The following is a 27,859-nucleotide window of genomic DNA, read 5'->3' on the forward strand; positions in this document are numbered from 1 at the left end:
GCCCCCCCCCCCCCCCGTGGTGAAGCCCTCCGCTGCTGTGTTCCATCCATGCCACTCAGTGTGTGCATTCTTTTCTCTCTGGAAATGCCATTCACAGCTTGGCCAAGTCTCATACTGTGGTGACTTTTCCTTCTTGGATAACTTCGCAAGCGGCGTTAGGCATCACAAGTAGATTAATTTCCTTCCTCATTTTAGCAGTGTTTACTGAGAATGCATATGTGGCTTAATGAGATACCTAAACCATAAGTGTTCTATCTAACATTAGGCAAATTAGATAATTTGCATGATATCCGCCGGAGCCCTTTGGGAGATTTATCATCTATAGATTGAAGATGATTTGATTATTTAAAGAAAATTTTTTTCATATTGCAGATTAATATTACTGTGTTGTATTCAGAAATAATTCTGATTACTTTTCTGCCCTCCTGCTTCTTAAAGAATGATGCTTAGACACAGAATTCCTGTGGCAGCAGCTTACCGATTAATATACATGCCTGAGATCTGTGGAGTCCTTGCCTTGATATTTACTATTTATGATCACCGATCTCAGTGAAGCACTTGGCCTCTCTTTGCAGCCATTTACCTCTTCCCTGTCAACTTTCTGACATTTCCTTCGGTGCAGCTATATGATAGTGATGATAACGTTGCAGTTTCAATTTATTCAGTGCTCACTGTTTTTTTAGTGCATTATCTCCTTTTATCCTTAGTAATTCCTTAGATAGGCACTACTCTTACTCCAGGAAAACAAGACTCAGAAAGGTTGAAGGCCTTCCCTAAGGCGATAGCATGACAGGTAGGGAAAGACCGAGGCATTTATTCACACCTGCATCTAACTTCACTGGCCCAGGTCTCGTCCCTATGACTGTATACCTCTGCAACTGTTCTCTTCAAGCCCTCTGTCTTTCCCTCTGGCAATGACATTGGTATTTTACAGAGGAAATAGATGCCGGAAGGAGTCAACTCTCTTATCCACACCGATTCCCCATTCCTTACTTTTCTTAGTTCTTGAAAACCCTATAGTAAGAAGACCACAGGCTTAGGGACAAGTACATATTCTTCAACAAGCATGATCTTTGATTTCCATTTTTTCATTTGCCAAATGGGGATAGTAATGCCTACCTTCCTGCATTATCCCAAGTCTCAGAGCATGTCAGGTGCTCTTGAGCTCGGTGGTGTTGTGGGTATTATGGAGTCTGTGAGCATGTGTCTAGAGTACGCCATGGGCAATAAGTAAACATTATCGATTATTACCTATATTGTCTTTTTCTCCTTTCAAAGTTGATTTGATCAGCATATGCTGTACACTGGTGATGGTAGTCAATGTTGTACCCCCAAAATATGTATAATCAATTATGCATCAATTAAAAAAAAAAGAAAGGGATGGGGATGGTGGGGTGGAGAAAAATAGTCTTAGCTCAGAAAGCTCTGTATTTGTGTCAGAAATGTAGATTTGTATTTACTTGCTTACATATCTGTCACACGGGATGGGGATGGTGGGGTGGAGAAAAATAGTCTTAGCTCAGAAAGCTCTGTATTTGTGTCAAAAATGTAGATTTGTATTTACTTGCTTACATATCTGTCACACAGATAGACTGCAAACTCCTCAAGGGCAGGTCCTGGCATTTTGCTAGGAATTGCTGGAAAAATATTAACTTATATAATATACTGATTCTTCAGTCCTGCCTACTAACTTTCTTGGAATTTGGTGAGAATTTACTTTTTTGGAAAATGGAAATCTCCTAGACGATAGTAGCAATTTTTAACCATAGGCCTTTAATGGAGCAGCTGCCAGTGATTATTGAGATAAATTGAATAAAGCTTCTGCTTTGATCTTGTCTGTTGTGGTCACTGTCCCTCTATTTCTGTCAGAAGATTAGACTCATTGGACAGTCATGGATTGCTCAAAATAAAATAAAAGCCACCCAGTTTTACTTTTGTTTCATGAACCTTTGTTTTGTTTTTATTTTCTCTTTAGAAAAAAAAGACATCACTCAAAGCCTAGAGACATATACATCCAAGTGTCCTGGGACCATGGAGCTCATCACTCTCCCGGATGGCCTTACCCTGCCGCCAGTGCCCTTCACCAAGCTTCCCATCGTTAGGTAAGACAGGCCCTGCCAGACTTGGAGAAGTGGACGTTCCAGAACATTTTCCATTGGTCAGACCATGAATAGAGATCTCTAGAGGAGCTTCCTCCCCACCCCCCAAATCTATATGGTTGTTTTATTCAAAGATTTATATTTAAAAAACAGGGTGGAATGAAATTTGTGTATTCAACAATAAGGAAGAACCATTCAGAAGTGATTAAACAATCATAATTACATATATAATGTAGTATGTAAGTCGACTTTGCACCTTAGGAAACTAGAAAAGGAAGAGCAAACTAAGCCCAGCCCTAGCAAAAGGAATAAATAATAAAAATTAGAGCATAGATAAAAGAAATAGAAAATAGAAAAAAAAACCAAACAAACCAGAGAAAATCAGTGAAACCAAAAATTGGTACTTTGATGAGATCTACAGAATTGACAGACCTTTACCTAGATGGACTAGGAAAAAAAAGAGAGAAAGGCTCAAATAACTAAAATCAGAAATGAAAGAGGGGTCATTACAACCAAATTTATAGAAATCTTAAGGATATAAGAATACTATGAATAATTGTTGGTCAGTAAATTAGATCATCTAGATGAAATGAATAAATTCCTAGAAACATGCTACCTATCAAGACTGAATTATGAAAAAAACAGAAAGTTTGAACAGAACTATAGCTGGTAAGGTGAGTGATTATCAGATTCTGGTTTCCTGATGCAGGACTCCCTTGAGGATTTCTTGAAGGGCTGGTTGTGTGGTGGGGAACTCCCGCAGTTTTTGTTCATCTGGAAAATACACTATTTTTCCCTTGTTTCTGAAGACAGCCTTGCTGGGTACAGTATTCTTGACAGTCAGTTTTTTTACTTTTAATATTTTGAATATATCATCCCATTTTCTTCTGGCCTGTAGCATTTCTGTAGAGAAGTCTGCTGTTAGTCTGATAGGGGCTCCTTTATAGGTGACTTGATGCTTTTCTCTTGCTTCTTTTAAGATTCTTTGTCTTTGAGCTTTGCCAGTTTGACTATAATGTGTCTTGGAGAGGATCTTTTTGGGTTGAATCTGTTTGGGGATCTTTGAGCCTCCTGGGTTTGAAGGTGCATTTCTCTCCCCATACCTGGGAAATTTTTGGTTGTTATTTTGTTGAATAGGTTTTTCATGCCTTTTCCTTTCTCTTCCCCTTCTGGAACATTCATGATTTGAATGTTTGTGTGCTTAAGGTTGTCTGCTAGCTCTCTTAGATTTCCTTCATTTTTTAAAATTCTTTTTTTCTTTTTCTGTCTGCCTGGGTTATTTTGAAAAGACTGTCTTCAAAATTAGAATTTTTTTCTTCTGCTTGGTCTAACCTGCTGCTTAAACTGTCAGTTGTGTTTTTCATTTTGTCAAGTGAATCTTTCAGTTCCATGAGCTCTGCTACATTCTTTGTTCAGGTATTAATCTCTTTGTAATATTCCTCCTTCATATCCTGGATTTTTTTTCCTCATTTCATTATGTTGTCTGAGTCTTCTTATATCTCAATGAGTTTCCTTAAGATTGTTTTTTTGAATTCCTTTTCATTCATTTCAAGGGTTTCCTGCTCTATAGGGTCTGGTATTTGAGAATTACTGTATTTTTCTGGTGGTGTCATATTTTCTTGTTTATTCATATTTCTAGTATCTCCATGTTGATGTCTGTTGATTCTTTTGTTACTCTGGAGATGGCTTTGAGGAGAGAGATGATGTCTTTTTCTGGTCTCCACTCGTGACACTCTTTGTGTCAATGCAGTCAAGTGTTTCGTGGGCCGCTATCGCTATCCTCTCAGTGACAGAGACACAAGGATTACTAAGAGCCCAACTACTTGAAAGCAATGAGAAGCCCAGAGGGACTACACCAAGCTAACTCCCATAAGAAAGGAGAAAGTCAGTGCAGCCCCGAGCTCAGGCTTGTCTTGTCTTTTATTGTAGTATTAAGACCTCGGCCATGTAACAAGCTGAGTACAGTATCAAAAGAAGTACGGAAAGGAGTGTGTGAACAGGACAGAAAATGATCTGTGTTCCCTACTAATGAATCAGAACATCTTCGCTGTTCCAATGTGTGCTGTTTTCGGCACGCAATTATCTGATTCTGTGCACTTAAGGCTTTTGCCCTCTGTTCACTCCCTATGCTAAACAGGCCCCTGTGTTCCCACAGGCCACCTGCATGGTAGCTGTAGCTACTGTTGTGGCATCAAGCCGCTTTTGCGGCAGCCATGGAGGTGCTGGTGGCTGTGGTGGGCCATCCATGCAGAAGTAGTGTTTTCGTTGTGCTCCTTGCTTGCTTCTGGGCTGGAGCTGCTGCCCTTGGCTCCTGCCTAGGCCCCCTGGGCCTGCTCTGCTGCTTGCCTGCTTCCAGGTGGAGAGGGCAGCTGAGCTTCCATTTTTTGTTGGCCGTGTATCTGGCTCATTATTTCCTTAAATTTTGACAACAGGCCTAGGAAGTGTAAGTAAGAATTTTATAGATGAGAGAGGGCCAGTGACATTCCATAACCACCATGGTCATGTGTACCCAAATCCAGGTCTGCCTGTTTCCAAAGCTGCGTCATGACCACTAAGCTGTGATTGAAACCAGATTGAAACCTCATCACTCTTCTACTCACAGATGTTCAGCTGTTTTCCTCTCCTTAATCAGTGCCCCAGCAGCACAGGAAAGAGCTGGCTACTCTCACATGCCAGCCCTTTCCAGCTCATGCCTTGCCTCTGCCTGGAGTTCGTTTTCCTCTCCCCTACTCAATTTTGTCAAATGCTTGCTCATTCCATTAGACTCATTCCGAGCTCAGTTTCTAGGACATCTTGCCTGAGACTGCCTTTGTGTGAAGCGGTGCTCTGGGTTTCCATGGCGCCCACTGCTTACCTCTCTCATGGTGTCTGCCACTGCATGCGGTCCTGGAATTACCTTCCTATGCGACTGTCTCTCTTCACAGATTACAAGATTTTACAGAGCAGAGGCCCTTTGGCACCTGCAAAGTGGGTCCTTAAAAAAGGTTTATGAACTAGTCCCATGAACTGTTTTCTGAATTTCTGAAAGATTTGTTTGAAGACTAAAGAGAAGTAATTGAAATGTGACATGTTGCTGTCGAGTAGAAGTGCTGTAACCTTGAGAACACTCTTGGTCTGGCTGTCCTTTCCCAGGTTCCGCTCAGTGCTGTGATGCTGTGGGCAGCGCCCGTGCTTTGACTTAAAGGCCTGCTGCGTTACACAAATGTGTCACCTGACCTCCTGGGTGTCATGAGAATTCAGTGAAGTAACATGTGAAAGCATGTGGTACGATGCTTAATAAATGTTAGTTTTCTTTCTTCCTACATTTCCTAGAAGGCAAGTGCAGTACTGCCAAATGAAATATTTTTGTTGCCAAAATGAGAATTGTATGCTCCTGAGAAATGGGGACAAAAGGGTCGCTGTGCATGGAAGTCCCTGGCAGGAAACACTTGCACTTTAAGAAGGTGCTCTGAAGGTCACTAAAGAGGTCGTTGGTAAGACAGAGCTGGCAAGGGGCAGCATCCAGAAGCCTGGGCTGTAGCCCCAGAAGTTGCTGTGGCTGCTACTTGGAATGTTTTGGGAGAGACATGCAGCACCACTGCAAGGAGGTCCCTGAGGAGGGGCGTGGTCACCCTGTTGTGTGTGCTGCCGCCTCATCACTAATATTAACTGGGGGCGAAAGGGTCCTTTTTGGGCTTTTCTATGAGTAAGATTCAAAGTAGAATGTGTTTGATTTGGGATTAAGGGCATGATTCAGTTTTTAAAAATTAGAGACTAGAAAAGCCTTTCTTAATTTTTTATCTGCATCACGACTTGGATCATTCTTAAATTTAGAAAATCTTATATAATAGAACATTCTGAACTTCACAGAACATTCTGGGCTTTGGATGCTGTCTCTAGATCTCTAAGTGCTTAGGCCTTTTGTCAGTGAAGCTGGGGAGGAATGGTCCATCCAGGTCATTGGACCCAGGGAAGAAAAGTGCTTTGCTCCTCACAGGGACACCAGAAGAGAAACAGGCAGGGTCATGGAGGCAAGTCTGGAATTGAAGTTAGAGTCCGGGGGTTTACTTTTCACTGGCATGTGACCTTGGGCAAGGACATAGCCTCTTTGAGTTTTGTTTTCCTCATCTTTAAAATGATCCTCACAGGTTGTTGGGTTTTGTTTTAGTTGAGCTGATATATATAGAAGCACAGAGCACAGTGCCTGGCATATACTAAGCACTCAGTAAATCAATTTTCTTTCTTTTTTTTTTTTTGTCTTTTTTCATGTCCGGCAACGGACCGCAACCCTCAGTGTTGCTCCCACGCCTCGCTCAACCAGTGAGCGGGACCGGTCTGTAAGTGGGATCCAAACCCTCAGCGGGAGCGCCGCCGCGCTTCCCAAGCGGCGCACTGTAGCAGTGCGCCACCGGGCCGGCCCCTGTAAATCAATTTTCTTCTTGGAATCACTTTTATACATACATTTTCAAACAGTACATTGAAAAATATCATGATATTAACATTTTGATCCCTTAGCTGTTTAAAAACATTAGATAGAACAGATTGGGTAAAAGTACAATAGTCCAACATTTAGGCAAATGCTGTTTCATAAGTCTGCTGTGGACATCCTATTTTTTGGCTGATGTATCTCTTTTGCTGTGAGGGTCTCTGCAGCCTGGGTTGGAGAGCTCCCCTGTGAACAGCTAGCTAAGGCTTGCCTGCCATTTCTTTTGCCTGGTATGGTCATGGGCTATTTTTTAAAATCTGATTTTGTGTACTACCTACCATCTGTGTAAACATATTCTGTGTGGTTTTTGGAGACTTTTAGTTAGAGAAATAAGCCCTATTTGTCCTGGTGACTCATTCATTGCATCATTCGTACCTTGTCTCGTTAAAAACTGGAAAGAACTATCATAGGAGATTCAGTGCAGGACCCAGTGGATGCATTCTTTAGCCCACAGGAGCATTAGCACCATTGACAAAGTGAGGGGGCTCCTTTGGCAGGTTTCACAGCACCGCACAGCCTGTGCTGCCCCCACGGCCATAGAACAGAAGCTGACTGCTTGCTTTGCTTGGCTCACCAGGTCCTCTGTGGCCTGCTGTGTCTCCAGACTTGGTTGTGGGCCCCTTATTCCCTGGTCCTACTGTCCTCACACACCCTTGTAGAAATACTTAGAGTAGCCAAAAATGCGTGCTGGGTTTCAGTCTTTTGTTCAGGCTTCATCTTCTGCTTGAAATGCCTTTGCTTCCTTTACTCCGCTGATACTTAGTCATCTTTCAAGACTTAGTTTAAGGATTGTATTCTCCACAAAGCCTGTTCCTAATTCCACCCGGATGGAAATGTGATACCTTCTGTACAAGTTAGGAATTTAGCTGTAAAGAGCAGAAAGCCTAATAGTGGATAGCTAGTAGGAGGTGATTTTTCTTATTTATTAAAAAGCTGGAAAAAGGCAGCCACCCTGTGGCTCTGTCTTTACTTTGTGGTCACCACATGGCCGCCGCAGCTCTAGCTAGCTTCTGCATGCATGGCAGGGAGCAGGGGGAAGGGGCAGGCCCAGGGAAGTCCATCTTCTGTTTATAGGAAAGCAGAAATGTTCTGGACAGATTCCCACAGGGCCTCTGCCCCAGTCTCACTGACTGGAAGTATGTCTCATGGCCACCTCTAGTTGTAAGAGAGACTGGAAAATAAGGATTCAGTGTGTCTAGAATCTGTAATATGGGTGGGCAAGGGAGAACGGGGTCAGAAATTGGTGCTTGGTTAGCTGATCAACAGTACCTGCCGTATCTTTCTTCCTTAGCACTTACGGGGTTTGATTATAGTCTTTGTTGACATTTTGCATCCATCTCTGACTGAGAGCTCTCTGAGGAGCTGTGTCTTCGTGGTCCCCTAGGTGATTATGTGTGTTGAATGAAGGAACAGATGTATCCATTGGAATTCTATGCATAGCAGTTGGTAGAAAACCTGACTCAGCCTAACTGAGGCAAAAAGAGAATTTGTGGCACACGTACCTGAGAAGTTCAGGGAGGAATTCAGGTAGGGCCACAGCCAGGGTTGAAAAATCCTCAGAGAGCGTGGTTTCTTTCCGTCTCTCAGCTCTGTCCTCTGCAGTGCTGGCTTTAGTTTCAGGCCCCAGGTGGTATCAGAGTGGCAGCCGCAGCTGCAGACATCACATCCTCTTCCTAGTGTCCAGGAAAAGAGAGGAGGTGCCTTTGGGTAACACCAGTGTAGGGAAAGTGCTGGCTTTAGTTTCAGGCCCCAGGTGGTATCAGAGTGGCAGCCGCAGCTGCAGACATCACACCCTCTTCCTAGTGTCCAGGAAAAGAGAGGAGGTGCCTTTGGGTAACACCAGTGTAGGGAAAGTGAAGCTTCTTTCCTCCAGGAGCTTCTACAAATGTCCCCTTGCTTTTGCCTGCCTCTTCTGGGGTCATGGACTCAGATCTGAGTCAGTCCCCCAGATCACATGGCTGCGAGGAGGGCATGGGTAGGTTCCCTAAAGCAAAAAATGGATTTTGGAGAGGCAATCAACAAGGACCACTGTAGCAAACGATGGCACAGTCTCCCCACCCTACCCCCCTGACCCAGACAGAAAGTCCAGGGTTTTGTTTCTGAACTGTCTGTCATGCTTGTGAGTCAAGACAATGCATTGATGAACAGCTGCCCTTGCCAAGTCAGAAAGTGCTACCATGGAAAGCCCTCTCTGGAAGCGAGTGCAGACTTTATTTTATGAACCACATTTCATCTTCCTTACATGTGGGGCACCTTCTGACTCAGAGGGCTGGCCGTGTGCTTCTGTTCTTACTAGTAAATAGGTTTGTGATTTTATTTGAGATTAATTTTTATACACAAAGTTTTTTTCTTTAACGTGCTTGCCAGATTAGACTTTTGTGCTGTTCTCCTAACTTTTCGCCATTTGAAAGTACAAAGAATTAGGATAAGTGTGATTTGCTAGCTCCGTAATTCTTGAACCTCTAGCACTTTTCCTTACCTTGTGAAAGCAAGATCTTTTTTCTCCAAAGATGTGCCATGGGTCATACTTCTAGAACAGACTATATGCTATTTCCTCTTCTAAATATCTGTCATGTTTATGTGTGAAGGATACTGATGTATAAGCATTTCTTTAGGTTCCAGAAAAGAAGGATGGTACTAAAAGTTATTGATGTGTCTTATTTATGCCATGCATTAGTAAACTCCCTTCATATAAAATTGGAAAAATTATAGGATTTTATTCAGTAGTCTTGTATTCAAATCCTATATTCTGCAATTATTGTGTGACTTAGACCAAACTAGTTAACTTCTCTGAGCCTTGGTTTCCTCTTATTGAACAGGGGTTGATGATTCGTACCTCCCATTTGTGGATCAAGTGAAATGTCTGGGAAAGTGCTTTGTAAGTGGAAAGGCTCTCTGCAGAGTGGGGTGGTCTTGCCTAACCTGGCCAGCATGGTGCCCTTTCCAGCTATTTTAGTCATGCCAGGATGCAGAACAATGTGACCTCCTCATTGTTCCAAATATGGGGCAGGTGAGGTAAATTTTAGTCATTTCCCATCCAGTAAAAGATATCCAATAAGTTCTTAGATATGTTTCCCTTGTAAATTAGGTTGGTAAATTAAAAACCAAGGAAGAAAAGGTGAATTGTTTTTCTTCTATGTTTTCCTCTCAACCAGTTTGTTTTGTATTAGTTTCCTAATTAGTGTTCCACCATTGCTTTGTGTAATCCAATCCCAGTTAGCCATAGTATGGTGAGGAAGGTCAGCTTTTAAAAATGCCAACAGTATCCAAATGGAATCTGTAAAAATAATCCTTGTCTTGGGTACTTTATCCCTGGACTTCTGCTTTACTGTTGGTGGCTTCATAGGCCAAATATTATTAGTTCTGCAGCAATTCATGCCAAATGAAGTATGTTTCCTCTTTACGTCAGGTGCCTTGAACAATTGTTGTTCTGTAGGACGCTTTTTTTTTTTAATTGGCACACATTAGACGCACAATTTATTTTTGGGTTAATGAAAACATACATTACCTATTGATACATTATCTACTTTTTTTTTTTTGCAGTAGGCCAGTATGGGGATCTGAACCCTTGACCTTGGTGGTGTTAGCACCACGCTCTATGAGCCAACCAGCCTGTAGGGCACATTTTATAAGATGACATTTGATGCAAAATTTCAAGTTATGAGTGAATGCAGTGACAGCTTATTGGGTCACTTTTCTGGCTGACTGTGCCCTCAGAACTCTTTAACATATTTTAAAAACCTTTTATGTGACCTGGAATTTCTCTGACTGCATAGATGATTCCTTAGAATCACAGATGACATCTCATTTTTAGGTGGTGACTATGGTGTGGAGTAGAAAGCTGTTTGTATTCCAGGAGAACCGAATTGTTTTACAAATGAGCAAACTCTCAGGCTCAAAGAAACCGCCTGGTCCAGGGTTCGGCAGCACACTCGCAGCAGGGACCAGCACTCAGTTTCTTCACTCCAGCCCACCATGGCCTCTGCTTGCTATGTTCATAAATAAATGTGGTTTTAAGGAGGGGAAGGGAAGGGAAATTTTTGCTGACCTACTACATGTCAGGTGCTACTTCAGGTACTTGACATTTATTACCTCGCTTAGTCCTCAAGGTGACCTGCTAAGGATTGAAGGTATCCCCTTCAGGCCACTCCCTCCTCTCTGCCAGAGTTTGGAACCAACAGAAGGAAACGTCTGTCTCCGGCAGATGGAAGATGTAGTGAATAATGTGGCTCAGATCTGGCCAGAGGGCTGTGAGTCCTCCCCTGGGTTGGGTGGACTTAGCCCAGTCCCTGGCCTGGCTGGGCAGCCAGAGGCCTCTTTCATGGGGAGAGGACCCTTTTAGTGCGTGCAGAGAGCAGAACAGAATGTGTACTGTGCAGACAGGCAGGCCCAGGAGCAGCGGCTGAGCAGTGTGCACCCTGGTTCCCCTTCCCAGTTTACCACCTTCCTCAGGAGGAGCAGGGGAGGAAGCCCCTCTCCATGGAAAATGGAACAGGGAAGGGAGGTGCCCTCCAGCACCCAACATAATCAGGTACTTCTTGTGTTTTCTGTCTTTTAAGTAGAAAAGTTGAGGTCCAGGCAGATCAAGTAATTTGCGCAAGTTGTACAGCTAGTGCGTCCTTCAGACTGAAGTCAGGTCTTTACACTACTTGAGAAAGTGTCTCAGGAGCAGACTGACTGAGAACCCACCACAGGCGAGTCCCTTTCAGTTGGGTGTGCGAGAACATGAGAGGCACACGAGATCGGCACATCCTAGTCCCAAGGCAGTGTAACAGGTGTTGTTCAAATGTTCACAAGGGGCTGGGATTTGCAGCAGTCAGTGATGAACTGTGTAGCCTCAACTATGTAGTTTTGAAAGATTTAGAAGCCGAGTTTGAAATTCAACTTTTGAGAATTTATGCATTCACCACCTACTGAGAGCCATGCGTTGAAATACTGGATGCAGTGCTGGTCTGGAGACAGATAAGGCCCTGTCTTGCCAAGTTCACAGCTGAATTGAAACATAAAAAATTACATGATTTTATCCTGTATTATACAAGTATGATGAGGGGTGCACACAGAGAGAAGGGAGTCAGAGAAAGCATGTTGGATATGATGCTTAGTTTGAAGAATTTGGTTTGTAGGCTCTGTCTACACTGCCTTGTGTTATTGTGGGCAATGGAGGTGAGTCACATATGTGACCTGAACTCGCCCAGGGCTGGGGACTGTTGTTGAGTGCCATGGTGACACTTTGCATGGGGTAGGATTGCACTAGCTGTCTGAGACCCTCCTGGCTGAAAGAGGTGGTGATTTTGTGGATTCTGTAAGGTAGTCTTTATTAGTCAGTGTAGGTTAGGCTGTACTGTGGCAGAAAAATTAACCCTGAAATCTCAGAGGTTTGCTATGCAAAGGTTCATGTCTCACACAGGTTTGGTGCAGGTTAGGCAGTTTTTCAGGGCAGTGGCCCTCCTCAAGGTTGCTCAGTGACCAGGCCACGTCCATCTGGTACTGTGCCTTCTCAGCCCCTGGCCTCCAGGATTGCCATGTGGTGGAAGGAGAGAGCCGAAGGCTGGCGCATTGCTTTGAAGTGCTTTGTCTCAGAGGGCCCTGCATGGCTTCTACTCACAACCCACTGGCCTGTGCTACCCAGGTGGCCTTGCCTTCCTGCTGGAAGGTGGGGATGGGGGGAGCACGGTGTATATCACGATCAGTTAGTGTCATTACCAGACCTTCCAATCTTATGCTGGTCTCAGGCCCAGGAGTGTTCCAGATGGTAACTACTATCTTGCCAAATTGGCCACAAGGGAGGTCTTACAGTGCTGTGGCTTAAGAGCAGAGTGTCTCCTGTCGTCATCAATTTTCAGCCATGGGATTTTGGGCAATATACTTAATTACTTTTGTGTAGTTTTCTCATTGATGAGGTAGAGACAATAGTAATAGTACCGAAGCTAAGAAGGTAGTTGTGACGTGTAGTTGAGAGAGGACATATGAAGCAGTCGTTCACACAAACTAAGCAGGGGGAGCTGTCAGCCTCCTTTGCAGTGCCTTGTGCTCTCATGGAGCAGGTCGTGCTCCCACTTGCTGTGGGCAGGCCCACCAGGAGAGGCAGAGGCAGAGAGGGGAGAGCCTGTGCTGAGTGGTGGGCACTGAGTGCCCATATGTCCCACGGGGAAGGTGGTGGCTCATCTGCATTTCACTGACAGCTGGTAAGTAGCACAATGAGATTTCCACATGGCCTTTCTGACTCCCAACTGTCCTCGGGCCCGATTCATGGAGCAGAGACATGGTTGCCCCCTGAACCTAGGGAGTTATTTGCCCTCCCCGGGGCAGTCCTGAGTTAGTGCGGGTGGTGTTCTTCTGCTGCGTCCTGCTGAATCTGAGTGCTTTTTCTCCCCTCGGTCTATCTTCTGTTTTGACTGATGTATTGTTTTTCTAACACACGATGTCTGGTAGTGTTTGTCCTGAAACCAAGCTAACAAGGCAGTTGAAGTGTTTGTGTCCATTTGAAACAACAGGCATGTGGAGCTGTTGGGTCTTCCTGCCAGCCTCCGGCCACAGAAGATGAAAAGCTTGCTGGGCCAGAGCATGTCGACCAAGAGTCCCTTCATCTATTCACCAATTATCGCGCACAACCGTGGAGAAGAGCGGAACAAGAAAATAGGTAGGGCCACTTATCCTGGCTTGCTGACTGTGCCCTGCCACCCGATTTCCAGCGGCTTTTCTGGATTTTTAGAACAGAATTTCAGGCCACTTCATTCATGTGCATGTGTGCACACATACCTGTGCATGTGTGTATGTCTCCTCAGATAAATTTATTTGGTTTTCTGCCTTTGTCAGGCATATATGCCCATAGATCTGACTTTTAAAAATCTACTCCATAAAAGGTGATTTTGTAGACATTTTAGAAACCAGAAAGACCTCTGTTGACTGAGACTTTTACAAACTACAAAAGAGTGATAATTGGAGAGCAGTGACTTTCCAAGGCCTGAATTGACTTCTGAATCATCAAAGAAAGATTAAGGGTTGAATTATGTTCAGGATTGACTGCGGGACGAGGACATTGTACTATTTTCTCTCGTGAACACTGGCGATCAAGATAGCCGATCCTGGGATTAAACCGTGCTGCAGAGAGATTGGGAGAGGAACATGTCTGAGCTCCTGGCCGCTTCCCAGCCCTAACCTGCTCACGTCTTTCCTGCAGCAGACCCAGGACTCAGCATGTGCCATCGCCTGCCCTGTCCCTCGGTGTCCTTCCCAAAGCCTGGCTATGGCACCTCCTCTCTTGCTGCCACAAGGCCTCTTGCATTTGTGATTGTGACTGCCACCATAACTAGTCTAAAGGCTTAGAGGCTGGCTCCTGTTTGGCGATAGCTCATCTTATAGGAGTGTAAGTAGAAGATCTGAGAAAACTTTTGCTGTCTGCTTTTGATATTCAGTGCTTTCTACTCTTTTTGTTTCTTTATTTTATTCTTAATTTCTATACTCCTGATTTAGGAGAGAGGCATCCTGACTCCTCCTTCCATGAATGACACACTTCTCTCCAGAATCAGGCTCCCCATTGCACTTGCAAGACCACCCATACCTGCATCGTAGGCAGAGGTGCTCCCTGACCCACCGCCTCACAGTCCTCTCCCACGCTCCATCTGCCTTTCATCCTTGCTGCCTGCCACTCTTGCTTCTGCTGCTCCGGTCCAGCCACCATGGCCCCTTTCTGACCTTTGAACATGATGAGCTTGTCCCAGACTCAGAGCTTTTGTGCTGCTGTGCCTTCTGCCTGGCACTCATCCTCCGCTATTCACATGTCCCCTGCTCAGAGGGGTGTTCTGTGATCCCAGCACCTCACAGGTCACTTCTTCTGTCCCCTTTAGCTTTGCTGCTTGGGTTTTTCTTCATAAAACTTCTCTCCAACTCAAATATAAGTTTGTCTGTTTATGTTTTTCTCTTGCAACATGAGGCCAGGAACTCCGTCTTGCTCCCTGCCATATCCCAGCACCTGGAAGAGCATTCTGTGCTCTGCAGGGCACCGGGGAATTCAAGGCCAAAGGGACAAATAATGGGCATTCTGCATAGCATGTACTCTTAGTGAGCATTTCTTATATAATACTTGCACTAGAGTTCCTTAGCTTCTATAAGGATCTCATAACAAACTTTATTAACAATTTTTAAATGATCTGAACACCTTAAAAACTGTTTCCTAAGAGGTAAAATTGTCTGCTGTGTTAAAGGGCAATCACTAAGGTAGGAGCCTTGTACTTTTTTAGAAAAAAGACCTTGCACTTTTTAAAATGGTAGTCATTTCTTTTATTCAAATTGTACTTTTTAAGAGGCTATCATATATTAGCTCATTTAATTTTCCCAATATTTTTGGAGGAAATAGTTTTTAATCTCCTTTTTGTAGATGAGGAAACAAACTCAGAGAGATGACTTCCTAAAGGTTACTCAGCTAGTTAGTTGGAGACTAAAACTTGCCATTGACTTCTCAGACCAAGCATACTGCACTTGTTAAGACTCTCTGGTTTTCTCTAATGTGCACACAACACATGGCATAGGCTTAAAATAACTGTGTCATATGTCCCTACCCCCAACAGATTTTCCCATGCAGTTTATGCAGGCAAGACCCAAACACAGGAGAAGGTGAATATCGAAACAAGATGTAAATAAAAGTTCTCTAAAATTGTAGAACATTACTACTGTACCTGGTTACTTACCCACTGGACTTGAATAGTCAATAAGCGCTGGACCAGCAGGGAACAGGGACCCCACGGGCTCTGGGGAAGCCCTTCTGGAGGCTCAGAAGCAGCCTTGCCTCTGAGGAGCAGAGTGGGATTCCTGAGTGTGGCTCCGAATGTTCCAGCTGTTCACTGTTAAAATGAGAAGGAGGTAAAAGAAAAGACATGGGGTAATGTCCTTGAGAAACGGGAGCTGATGCTGAGTTTTGGTAAACTTCTAAAAATCTGAGCCCGAAGTAAATAGCATACTGCAGAGTGTGTGTGTGTGTGTGTGTGTGTGTGTCTATGTATGTGTGAATCTTTGAAATTCCATTTTTAGTCTACTGATTTTCAAAGGCAGCCCCGACCGTATGGAGGTGATGGGAAGTGTCACCTGGGTGGGCAGTGAGGGTAGCCAGGAGAGGCCAGATGGCGTTCCCCAGACCCACCCCAACATACACTGCATTGAGCAGGGGAGAGTAAAATGGATTCTGTCCCTGCTGTGTTGGGGTCATCGCTGCCCAGCCTCCTGTGGGGACTGCTTCTTCCATCCGTGCATATTACTAGCTCCATGACGTTGGGCACGCTGCTTTCTGGGCACTTCTTTCCCTAAGTGGACCTGGACCAGTTAAAGAATTAATGAGCCTCTTCTCTGTTGGACCTTTTGGGAGTCTCTGGCTGCTGTCTTTGGGTCTCATTAGGGTTGGGGATAAGCTTTTTCCCCTAAATAACTTTTAAGGAAAGTTTCACTCATTTTTAGAGAACAATTTGTGGAGATGATTTGAGAGACTGGAGGTGTGTGACTCCTCTTCTCAGGACTGGCTGTGTGATTTGCGGGGCCCAGTGCAAAATGAAAACACAGGGTCCTTTGTTCAAAAATTATTAAGAATTTGAAACAGCCACAGCAAAGCATTAAACCTAATGCCAGGGTCCTCTGAGTGTGGGGTCCTGTGCCACCAGCTGTGTGGGTCTCACTCTTTATTTTTTCCTCTTCAATCTTAAGACATTGTTGAGGCTTCTTTTTATGAAAATAATACTCTGCATTGGTTGAAGAGGGCTAAGCAAATATGACCCTGTGATTCTTATGGCAATTGCTGCCACTGCCGGCATTCTCGTACTCCCTGTTAACAGATGACAAGACGGAGACCGAGCAGATAGGTCGCATCGCTGGAAAGTGGCAGAGCCCGGTCTCCGTCGCTAGATTTTATGAATGCCCAGGAACTTTTTCATTTGTAACCTAGCTTCTCACTACAGTACGAAAAACCTGCTCATCTGGGCTGAGGACAAATTCAGTGGGTGATGTAAGATTTTTTTTCTGAGATATAACAGAAGGTTCAACCAAATTGTATGTAATTTATTGAATACCTGTGGGTAGGAAAGTGTAATTTATATTGTACAGCTTCTAATATCTTTCTGGCAATATACTGATTGGTGAATACCTGCCTTGAGGCTTGAAGAACCACCTGAATTTAACCTGGATTTCTAATCTCTGTAAATGAATCTTTGTGTATAACAGGGTAGGTATCATCACAGCAGGAGGTGTAGAGTATTAGAGATGAAGAAACCCTTGAGGGCCGTTGTCGAGACCATTTTCCACTCTAACTCGGAGTCATTTGCCAGTCTTTGTGTCTGTGTGTCGGCCAGTGTGGCCATCATCTGAGCTACACTGCATGCAAGGGTGATTGCAGTTCAATCGATGGGCTTGAGCACGGTGGGATGCAGTGTTGTCTGTCGTTGTGATAGGAGTTTGTGGCATTGCCAGGCTTAGTGCCATGGTTGACGGCTGCGCCAGAGGCAGCGTGGTGGCCTGGAAAGGCCATGGCTGTCAGATGGACCTGGGCTGCAGCTTGGCCCTGCAGTTCTTACTTCCTACTGTGCGACCTCAGACAACTGATTGGCTTCCCTGGGCTGCAGTTGTGCCGTCCACAGAATGGAGACATTAGAAGCCAACCCAGAGGGTATTTCTGAGGATGAAGTGAGACAGTGTTCCTGAAGTCCCTGGCAGCCATTCAGACAACATTTTCAGTAGCAATTGTGTGTCCTGTACTAGGTAGTGGGGATGCAGTGATAAATCAGGAGCTCCTCCTGCCAGGTGGGTCCATATAGTGTAGTTGAAAGAGACGGACTTGTCAACAAAAGCAACCACCGAATGCTGCTGGTGCACAGACAGCAACATGCACAGGGTGCAGTGCCCACAATGGGAAGGGCCTGGGACAGAGGGGTGTTGCATAGCTGCCGATTCCTGTTCCTTTCCACTGGTTGCCGGACAAAATATCAAGGAAGAGGCACCACTGGGTGCTTTGACACACTAAGGGTTGGGAAGGGGATTATCTCCTTCATTCAAACTACAGTAACTTTTCATACAATCAGTAATTTATCTTAGATTTACCTTTAGTAGACAAAGATCACATCAGTATAAATTATCCCTTTCAGTATAAATTATCCTAGAAAATGATTTTTAAAACATGGTTATTTTTTGACCATGAAAGAGAAAACAATTCTTTAGTTATCAGGCATTGCAACTTGTTTTAAAAAAATGACTTTTTCCTCTGTGATGAGGAGGGGGCTGGGTGCTAACCCCTACACACACTGGCTGGCTGATGGATGCCACATGAGGGCAGGGGCTGGTGGTGCGAGTGCAGTATGCTCTACTACTGACTTCTGCAAACGAGGGGGGAGGGTGAGCCTCTCCCCTTGAAGGTTCTCAAGGCTGATGGGCCTGGGGAGGACGTGGGAAGGGGAGATGGGATGAAAGAGGGACAAGACCTTAGTTTCTGGAGCCATTGGGGGCAGAGCAGTAGAATCAAAAGAGCATAGGTTTTAGAACCAGACAGACTTGAGTTTGAATCTTAGCTCTCTCGTTTATCAGTGTCATGAGATGGGCAGGCAGTTCAACCTGTCGGGTGGAGTTTTCTGTAGCATGAGAATAGTATTTGTTCTACGCACCAAGTAGAACTTGGTCATTCACTGTATTGTGCGGAGGCTCGGATGAGTACGTGACTCTGCAAGCATCTTATCAACTGACTCACCTTGTGGTCTCATTATTAGTTCATGCAATTCGAAGATGTCATTCTGGGTCATATGTCATAGGTTTGGAAGAGCTAGTCTTAATCTCTGTACAGGGTGCCTAGTACAAAGTGTTTCAGAAAAGCTGTGTTTTGAAAACATGATTATGAAAGCTCTGTGAAAGCTGAAGAACTCTGGTCAACAAATCTTAATATCTACTCGAGAAAAAGCCCTTCATTGCCTTTCTAGCCTCCCATGTCTGCTCTAGGTACCTCTTTGAGTCCACAGACATGGCTTGAATTGCTGTCGCAGCACTCACTAGCTGTGTGATTCCCAGGCAAATTTTTCAACCTGTCTGGACCTTGAGTGCCTGTCCTGTGACAGTGGGTCATTATACCTGTTTCACAAGGTCATTATGAAGAGTAACGAGATTACCTGCTTGAAAGTGCCTCACACCAAGCACATGCCCAACACATGTTAGTTGATTCTGAACTTCTGGTTTGCCTGGTGGAGTGTCTGCAAGGAAGGGGAGGGGCAATGGAAATGGGGATGGGTGCTGTATTAGTTGTTTATTATTTTGTAACAAGTTATCACAAACTTAGTGTCTTAAAACAACACAAACTTATGTTCTGTTTGTATGGGTCAGGAGTTCTAGCTGGGTCCTCTGCTCAGGGATTCATAAGGCTGAAATCCAGGTGTCAACTGGGGCTGTGTGCCCATCTGCAGGGTCAACTAGGCAAAGGTCTGTTTCCAAGCCACCTCAGGTGGTTCTTCATTCATTGCCTTGTGGTGGCATCACTGAAGCCCCTGTTTTCTTGCCAGCTATCAGCTGGGTGTTCTCAGCCCTTGGAGGCTGCTCTCGGTCTTTGCCACGTGGTCCCCTCCTTAGGCCCTTGAAGATGTGGTCCCCTTTAAAGGGCTCACCTAATTAGATTAGGCCCATCCAAGACAAGCTCCCTTTTGATGAGCTCAAAGTCAAGTGATTTGAGACTCTAATTGCATCTGCAAATCCCTCCAACTTTGTTATATAACATGACCTAATCATCACCTTCACACTCAAGGGGAGGGGATTACACAGGGCATGCACATCAGGGCTGGGGGGCTTGGAGTGCATTAGAATTCTGCCTCCTACAGGTGCTGAACTTTAGCTGACCTGAGAGTGCACAGGGAGGAGAAGCCCCCCTCTTTTCTCACAATCTTAGGGGACACAGAGGAAATCATACTCATGCCACTTACAAGAGACCCCAGTGCCATCTTCCCAGTTGCCAGCCTCTGCCAGTGAAGTGCTGTGTGCCCTGTGGCTCTGCACCGAGCACAGTGCCACTGGATTGGTCTTGGCCTCGTGAAGCTGCACTTGGCATGCTGGCATGAATGCAGCCCCCCGAAGATGGCTAGAAACGTCTTTCACACAGCATCAAAGTGGCAGTGGTGACTTGCTTTGCTTTGTTTCAGAGAAAGCTGGCAGAAAAACCAGCTTTGATTGTTTATCTCAAGATGATCATGATGTTCACTGCTTCACCGGGAAAATAAATTGTCAGAGAAATAATCTGAAACCATGAGAAAAGTGCAGAAATACCAACTAAAAAATGGATTCTCTTGTGTGTGTGTGTATTTTCTAGATTTCCAGTGGGTTCAAGGAGATGTGTGTGAGGTTCAACTGATGGTGTATAACCCAATGCCGTTTGAACTCCGAGTGGAAAACATGGTACGTACCCCTAGTCATTTGACCTTTGTGGCTAAAACACCGACTTACCTTTAAAGTATGTTTTTACTTCATATTTGAGGCACACATACTATGACATATGTTTTTATGTTAGTTTTGCCAAAGATCATAAACTTACTGTGAGTGAAGACCATGACTTTTTAGTCATTCCTGTGTCTTTAGGCTTCCTACTCAATAAATATTAGAATCAGCGAAGAAGCCTCCCTTTTGAATACACATTGAGCTTAGTTGATTGGATGTAATATTTGAAATAACTGTTTTGAAGTTTACGTGGGATTAGCACAGGTTACAAAGTCTGTGTTATGCCTGCTGCTCAATAATATCAGCGTTGTTTTATTGCTGCAAGAGGGTAAGATGATCAAGGCCCAAGGGAAAAACAAGCTGTAGAAGAAGAGAATAAGTTACTGTCCTCCTACTACGGGTTTTCTCAGGGTCCGAATCCTGGTGTCCTGCTTCTGTGTTCTTTGTAGTGTGTTAGAGGTTGACTTTGTAGTTGTGTTTGTTGGAACTGCTCACCTAATTCCATGGTCAGGGGAGGGGGATGTGTACTGGCTCTCCAAGCTAACTCTCTCATTTTCCGAGAAAATTCAATGCCCCCACCCCCGTGTGGACTCCGTTCCTGGAGTCTTCTCTGTCTTGCTATCTAGTACTGCTGTGTAGCTCCTCAGTGACATGCAAGGCGTGATGTTGCCAGGGCTGACATTTTCCTTTAGAGCTTCACGATTGGGTTCAGGGTGAGAGGCAGGCTCTTCATGCCAGCATCTTGCTCAGTGCCCATGCCACATGTCAGGCCCTGGTGAGGCCCTGAGGGGATGGGGATGAAAGGACTTGTGTTGGGAGTACACAGGGTTCTGCAGGACTGATGTGCGGGGCATCTGCCTGTCCATGGGTTTCGGGGAAGGCTTCCTGGGAGAGGTGGAAGGGCTCAGCTGAGGTGGCGAGGCCCAGCGGTGGCCTGCCAAGCAGACTGGGTAGTAGTTATATAGAAGTGGTTTGGGCTTCCAGCATGTGGCATGCTGTTCCAGAACCTGTTGGAGCTCTTAGACCCCAGCTGAATGTTAAGCTTGCAGTGTCAAGGCTAACTCAGGGGCGGTGGGGGGGAGTCATCTTCTTCCCGGTGTGCAAGGACATTCTAGCCCCAGCATTTGGCTTTTGGGTTAGGCCTTTCCAGTGGTTTTCTGTCTCTTGGCCTAAACAGGGAATAGCAGATTTTTAGAGAATTTTCCCCCAATTGATTTAAAGGATCATATGCCTGCTACTCTTTCTTACACATTTCTTTTGGTCTTAAAAAGTAGTTTTTATTTTTATCTGGTTTAAAAGTAATATGTGCTTACTGTAAAAAAAAAAATTAGGAAGAGCAAAGAATAAAATAAAAAGCACCACTTGGAGACAGCCCACAAATCATGGTCCAAAATTTAAAAACTAAATTATGAAATATTTCAAACATATGAAATGTTACAGGAAATGATAAACACTTGTGTATCCACTTTCCACATTTAACAATTGGTCACATTGCTTTAGCTACTTTAAAAATAAATAAAAGCCAATGTACTTTGCCTAGAGATAGTAGCCATGTGATTGGTTTCCCTGTTTCTACCCTTGCATACTACATCTGTTCCGCACACAGATCATTTCACACTTGTGCTCAGAGTCTGGGCACCAGGTGCTCTCACTGCTACTGGAGTGGCTTGGATTCTGGGTACGCCCTGTAGACAGATTTAGGAAGAGTGTGCCTGCATATATATGTATGCTTACATACATGCATGTACACATATGTACACATGCACATATATGCATATATGCAATAGAAATGCACATTTTATCCATCCTGAGTTCACAGTGATACTTCCAATGATAACCCCTCTCCACAGTGTTCTGCCTTTCTGCATTCCACATTTGCGTCCTTTCTTTCAGTGTGGGATCCTTGACCTGACTACCCCAGAAAACAAACCCACTGAAAAGAATCCAGCGTTTCTCCCTCCATTGAGGTCCTCTTTAATTGACTTCCGCAGTGTTTTGTATCTGTAAATGAAGTCTTGTACATCAATCATTACATTTATTTCAAGATTCTTCATGTTTTTGATCTTTTGTTAATGGTATTTTTTTTTTTTTTACATTTTGTTTTCCGATTGTTTATTGCTAGATTGTGGAAATAGTTTGCATTTTTTTGCTGACTTTGTTATTTTGCTAAATATGCTTGTTCAAGTTTCACTGTAGATTCCATAAAGTTTGCTCTGTTCATGGTTTGTATGTATGTATGCCTTTTCTTTCTCTTTCTTGCCCTATTTCCCTGAGTAGTACCTCTGTTACTATGTTGAGGAGTCCTGGGAGCCGACATCCCTACATTGTTTCCAATCATGGGGGAGCTCCTTGCAGCCAGGGAATCTGGCCTGTTCACTAGCAAGTTTAGTGCCTGGTACATACTGAAATGAATTGATAATGCACAGGTGCACTGCAGGGATATTAATTGGTGATATATTTCCACATTTCACGTTTTTTTGTCTTTGTGTTCATACATAAAATATTTTATTTTTTTCTTTGGGTTGACATTCCCATTTGGTAAAACAACAAAACAAATATCAAAAGTGTAACAAGCAGGGCTAAATTCGAGTGTAAGTGTTGTTACCACCTGAGTACCTACACTGCTTTCTGTGTCAAGGTTGTTTGTGTTAATCACACTTTAGACTGCTCTAAAGTTCTCTGCGGGTTGCTGCAGAAGCCGTCGGTCTTTTCATTCCGACAGTTCCAGAGCATGCTGTAGCGAGTATCCGAGGCTCATATCTGAGGCTCACTGGGGTGGACCATGTGTGGTGGGCTCGGGCTGGGTCCCCCATGATGCTCTGTCACTTACTTTAGGGGCTACTCACCAGTGGAGTGGAGTTCGAGTCTCTTCCTGCAGCACTCTCCCTTCCGGCTGAGTCTGGGCTGTACCCAGTGACACTCGTTGGGGTCCCGCAGACAACTGGCATGATCACGGTGCATGGTAAGGACAATTCCTTTATGATTTCTGCTTGAGAAGGACTGCTGAACTCTTGTTGCCTCCTGGACGCCTGGAGCTGATCACCCATCACTCAGTCCTAATCTATTAGGTAGTGACAGTTTGCATTTCTTTGGGTGGTGCCATGTGGTAGGCCCCTGCTGTGCTCCAGCAGCAGTACGAGGAGTCCTCCCTGTGCTGGGGTGGTGGTGGTGGGGGGGCGCCCCTCCCCTCCCTCATCTTACTGAAGTCTTGCTCCAGGAAGTCTCCCGCTGCCCTGCCCTCCCTCCGTCTCAGTGGGACCTCTTCAGAGTTGTCCATATGCGCAGAATCCGCTTTTGTATCTCTGCAGTGGTTTTTAACCCTCTGCATCCTGGATTTAACCTTTCTCACATCACCAAAGCTCTTGTTGTTAAGGTCACTAGCAGTATTTTTCTGGCTAAATCTGGGGCCTACTCTTCAGTTTTTCTCCAGCTTCACCGTTCAGCAGTCTCAGACACCACAGCTGCCCCTCCTGCATGGTCTGTGCTGTCCTCCGGCTTCTGTGACACCACAGCTCCGAAATGTCCCACTGTCTCTCTGGCCTGCCCTTTTCCATCTCTCATCTTCTGCAGGTGCCGCATGTGCAGCCCAACCCTTCAAATAGGTGTCCTTATGCTCCACTTCTCTTTCTTTCCTTCCCTCTCTCTGGCTTCCTCTCCCTTCCCCTCTCCTTGCCCTCTCCTTGCCCTCTCCTTCCCCTCTCCTTGCCCTCTCCTTTCTTCTCTTTTTCCCCTCTCCTTTCTTCTCTTTTTCCCCTCTCCTTTCTTCTCTTTTTCCCCTCCTCTTCTTTCTCAACAAGCGATCTTAGGTGATCCCATCAATCCCATTGACACACTGATGATTCATAGGGCTAGATCCCCTTCCCAGACCTGCACCTCTAGCTGTCCCTGGGGTGTCTCGTGGGCATTACACATACAACAGGTCCAGACCAGAAGGCACTGCCTCCCCTCCCCAGGAGCCTCTCTCCTCGTGTCACATCTCAGCACAGGCTCACCACCAGCCAGTTGTCTGACATGGTTAATGGGATCATCCTGAACTTGCCCCTGTCTGCCACACACCCACATCCCATCCCTAGTGACTTTTCATCAATATTCCATGAGAATGGCCACTTCTTGTCTTGCAGATCACTACTGTCTCTTATATGGTGTCTCACAAAAGCATTAGTATTGGTATTTCTGCCTCCAGGCTTGCTGGCTGAGAAACCCATCTTCCATTCTACAGCCACGTGATCTTCCTGTAGTGCAAATCTGCCCCTGTCATCCCTTGATGGGAAGCCTTGGGCCTTCGCCTGCCCTTATTATCAAGGCTGAATTCCTTAGCATGGTTTTGGAGCTCTGTGTGATCTGGCCACTGCTCACCTCTGCAGCTTCCTCTCTGCCCCTTCCCTCCTGCTCAGTTACACTTTGGTCTCTTAAGACCTCTCTGTTCTGAAAGTGCTCCCTGCCTTCTGAGCCTCTGTTTGATTGCTTCTGAACCTAACCAGCCCCAACTTCCTTCAGTTCATAGCCTAGGCTCCCTTTCCTCCTGGAGACCTTCCTCAGTGGATTTGTGCTGACTTAGGTCTCTTGTGCTGTGTTCCCTTAATACTCTGCATGCTTCCCTCCTTCATGCCACTGTGTGATGTATTCCTTGAGAGCCTTTGCCTTGGTGGCTTTGTCTGTCTTGTTCAGCTGCACCCTCAGTGCCTGGTGCACATAGTAGGTCTTCAGTATGTATTTGTTGGCTGAAAGGACAAACATTCACTGGGAAAGGGCACTCACTGTCAGGCGAGTGAGGCAGGCATAATTGTTGGTTAGCGCGTGTTGTAGCAGGTGTTGAGGTGGAGCTATGCACACGGCTGGTGTGTGGGAAGCAGAGGCCTCTCACGGTAAGCGACCCTGATTCCTGAAGGCCAGCTAGGAATTATCCAAAAGAATGGGGTGGGCAGTAGGAGGGTTAGCGGGGCAGTAAACAGGGTGTAGGAAGGTAGAAGGAACAACTTGTCCAAGATTGGTGGTGAAAAAGAACATGGTACATTTGGGAGAAGTAGGGTGGTCAGAGTAGGTCGTCCAAGGCAGGGCGTGATAGTGACGAGGCTGGCAGATAGACAGAGGGCAGAGGTAGAGGGGCCTGTAGATTGTTCTCTGGAGGGCTGCGGGGGCTGCTGCCTTATTTGAGTAGAGGAGAGACTGGTCAGATGGGCAGTTCAGAGCCATCCTGCAGGTGCGGTGTGGAGTTGGGGCTGGAGATGGGAAGGACTAGAAGCAGGGAGACCAATCATGAAGCTTCAGCGACAGTCCAGGTAGAAAATGACAAAGGCAGGACCATAGCCATGGTTGGAGATCGAAGCCAAGGAGATCGATGAGAGGGGAAACGATTAGGATTGAAGGCCTTGACTCAGAGTAACACATAACTTGTAACGAATTTCTTAGTTGTTTATCCCTGGTACAGACTAGTTAGTGTTCATTTTTGGCATGCTTTATGCACAAAGTTAGAAAGGCTGACTCTGTGTTAACAGACATGACAGTGTGCCAACACCAAGTATTTGTTATCAGACTTCGAGTTAATGGGGCAGTTATTTTCAGCAGTGGGTAAGGAAAAGAAAACGACTTTAATTAAACATTGTAAAATAATGGTTGCTTAGCAAACAAAACCACAACATATCAGGTTTTATTGAAAGAAAATTATGAGTTGCATTAGTGCCAGATGTGGGTTTCTGGGGAGGAAAATATTTGCCAGTAAAAGAAGTCTTTGAAGAAACATACTTGAGAAAGGAGGGGATGTGGGTGCTGAGAACTGGAGTTACGCTGAGAGAGCAGCTTGAAGCTGGCAGAAGGTGAGGGAGAGAGCTGATGAGGCTGTGGGAGGGCCCTGACCCGCCCTGGAGGGAGTGGCTGGCTTCTGTGTTTAGTAGGCAACAGTTTAATGTGAATGTGGAGAGACTGTCACCCCAGGCATCTAGCCATTGGATATTGTTTAGTTTTGTTACACAGCGAATGTTGTTTATAATAATTATCTCTTGAAATTTCACAAGCCATCTTAAAGCTTTGCTTAAACAATTTCAAGTGCTTATCTAACCAATGGACTTTTTTTTTTTTTTTTGCATGGAAAATTTGCTAATCTTAAATCACAGTACTCATACACACACAGCAGATTTGCCTTATCACGCAGCAGCCGTAATGACAATAATTGGCTCTTGAACTTTCCTCTCTCAACAGAAGGTTTCAAAGCATTTTTCAAATACTCATTAAGTCACATTATGTCCTGGAAAGGAATATGAACTATCATTCTCATTTTAGAGGAGGATAAATCTGAAAAGCAAATTAGTAGAAGGATGAGACACTGATTATTAGGTTGTGCAGAGATTTGTAGTTTATAAGGACTTTCACATATACTCTTTCACTTGGACTCAGCCTTGTGAAATAGGAACATAGGTGCTGTTATATCCGTTGCATACAAGGACACTGGAGGTCTTTGGGGTTGAGGGCAGAAGCTGTGGGTGAGAACTAGCAGTGACAGGGTTAGCATCTGAACCCAGGTCTTGAGAAGAGGAGCCCCATGCTCTTTTCTCTCCTTTGGCCGTGGGCATGAGACACAAGCCGTGGCAGGTGGCATGAAGGTTTCATTTGTGTTCCAGGTTACCACACCACCGTCTTTGGTGTCTTCAGTGACTGTTTGCTGGATCATCTCCCAGGAATAAAAACCAGTGGCTCCACGGTTGAAGTCATTCCTGCTTTGCCAAGACTACAGATCAGTACTTCTCTGCCCAGGTAGCATGCACAAAGAGTACAGGCGTCTGATTGTTGACCAGAAATTGCTTTTATGAGTATTTTTTAGTTACACATTTTTTTTTAATGGCACAGAGAATCTGAATTAATCTGTAATTATTATGACCAGAATATGGATGAAGGATTTCTTTAAGATAACCAGTAGTCAATACGCTTTGCTTAAAGTGGATTGGAACAGAGTTGAAATCTTTCTTACCAAGATCAGAACAAAACTGAAATTAGCATTTGGAATCAATTTTTTTGAAAAACAATATTAGGGAATTAAAGAAAAATTCTTACCTTTTAAAAAATAGTTTTCTTGTTTTTTTTTTTTAGCATTATAGAAGGGCATAAAGAAGAAAGGGAAATAAGTCTCAGTAGTCCCAGAAGCAGTTACTATCTATGCTTGTGGTATTTTCTTCCCATGTTTTATCCATCCTTTTTAAAAAATACATATTTGAATAGTTGAGAATGTATGACATCATATATAGTATCATAAATTACTTTTTGCATAATGACATAAGCTTTTCTTCACACTTTTACAAGTTCTTAAAAAAAATTCAATTTTAATTGCTTCAAAAATAGTCCATCATAAAGAAATCTCAAAACTGCATAACCATTCATTTCCATGCTACTGCCATTTGGGATACTCTCAGTTTTTGCTCTTATGAGTAACACTTAATGGATATCCTTTTGGCCATTTTAATAAAATGTATCTTAGGTTTTTTTGAAATGTTTTTGAAGCCCGTTCATAGGCTTAATGGACCCTTTTCATTTGCCAGGCGCTGTGCTTGGTGCTAGGGCTAAAACTGTGACCATGGCAGTCCTGGCGTCTGTCCTCACATGAAGTTCTGTCAAGTGAGAGAGATGGACAAGTAGCCAAACCATCGCAGTGTGCTGTGCTCAGGACTCTGCTGGGGGAGGTCACAGGGCTTCAGGGAGGGCTTCTTCCAGGAGGCAGTGATGGGAGAGAGGAGGAGCTGGCCCTGTGCAGGGCCAGGTGGAGCAGTTTCCCGACAAAGGGCACAGAGGTGGGGAATGAAACAGAAAAAATTAACTCGAAAGGGATCATATACCAGATTGTAGGAGCTAAAAGTATAAAACTTTTAGAAGA

General features: G+C 44.6%; 1 protein-coding gene across 1 annotated transcript in view; it reads left to right on the top strand.

The window, feature by feature from the left end:
* The window catches only part of TRAPPC9 (trafficking protein particle complex 9), a 672,769-nt gene that overhangs the window by 128,520 nt on the left and 516,390 nt on the right, over positions 1-27,859 (top strand). The window contains exons 11-15 of the mRNA XM_008568452.1: positions 1,976-2,102; positions 13,059-13,204; positions 19,877-19,962; positions 22,837-22,963; positions 26,616-26,748. Of these exons, the coding sequence (XP_008566674.1) occupies positions 1,976-2,102; positions 13,059-13,204; positions 19,877-19,962; positions 22,837-22,963; positions 26,616-26,748 (619 nt within the window). The remainder of the gene's footprint in view (positions 1-1,975; positions 2,103-13,058; positions 13,205-19,876; positions 19,963-22,836; positions 22,964-26,615; positions 26,749-27,859) is intronic.

Source organism: Galeopterus variegatus, unplaced genomic scaffold (assembly GCF_000696425.1).
Source record: "Galeopterus variegatus unplaced genomic scaffold, G_variegatus-3.0.2 Scaffold24, whole genome shotgun sequence".
Classification (NCBI taxonomy): domain Eukaryota; kingdom Metazoa; phylum Chordata; class Mammalia; order Dermoptera; family Cynocephalidae; genus Galeopterus; species Galeopterus variegatus.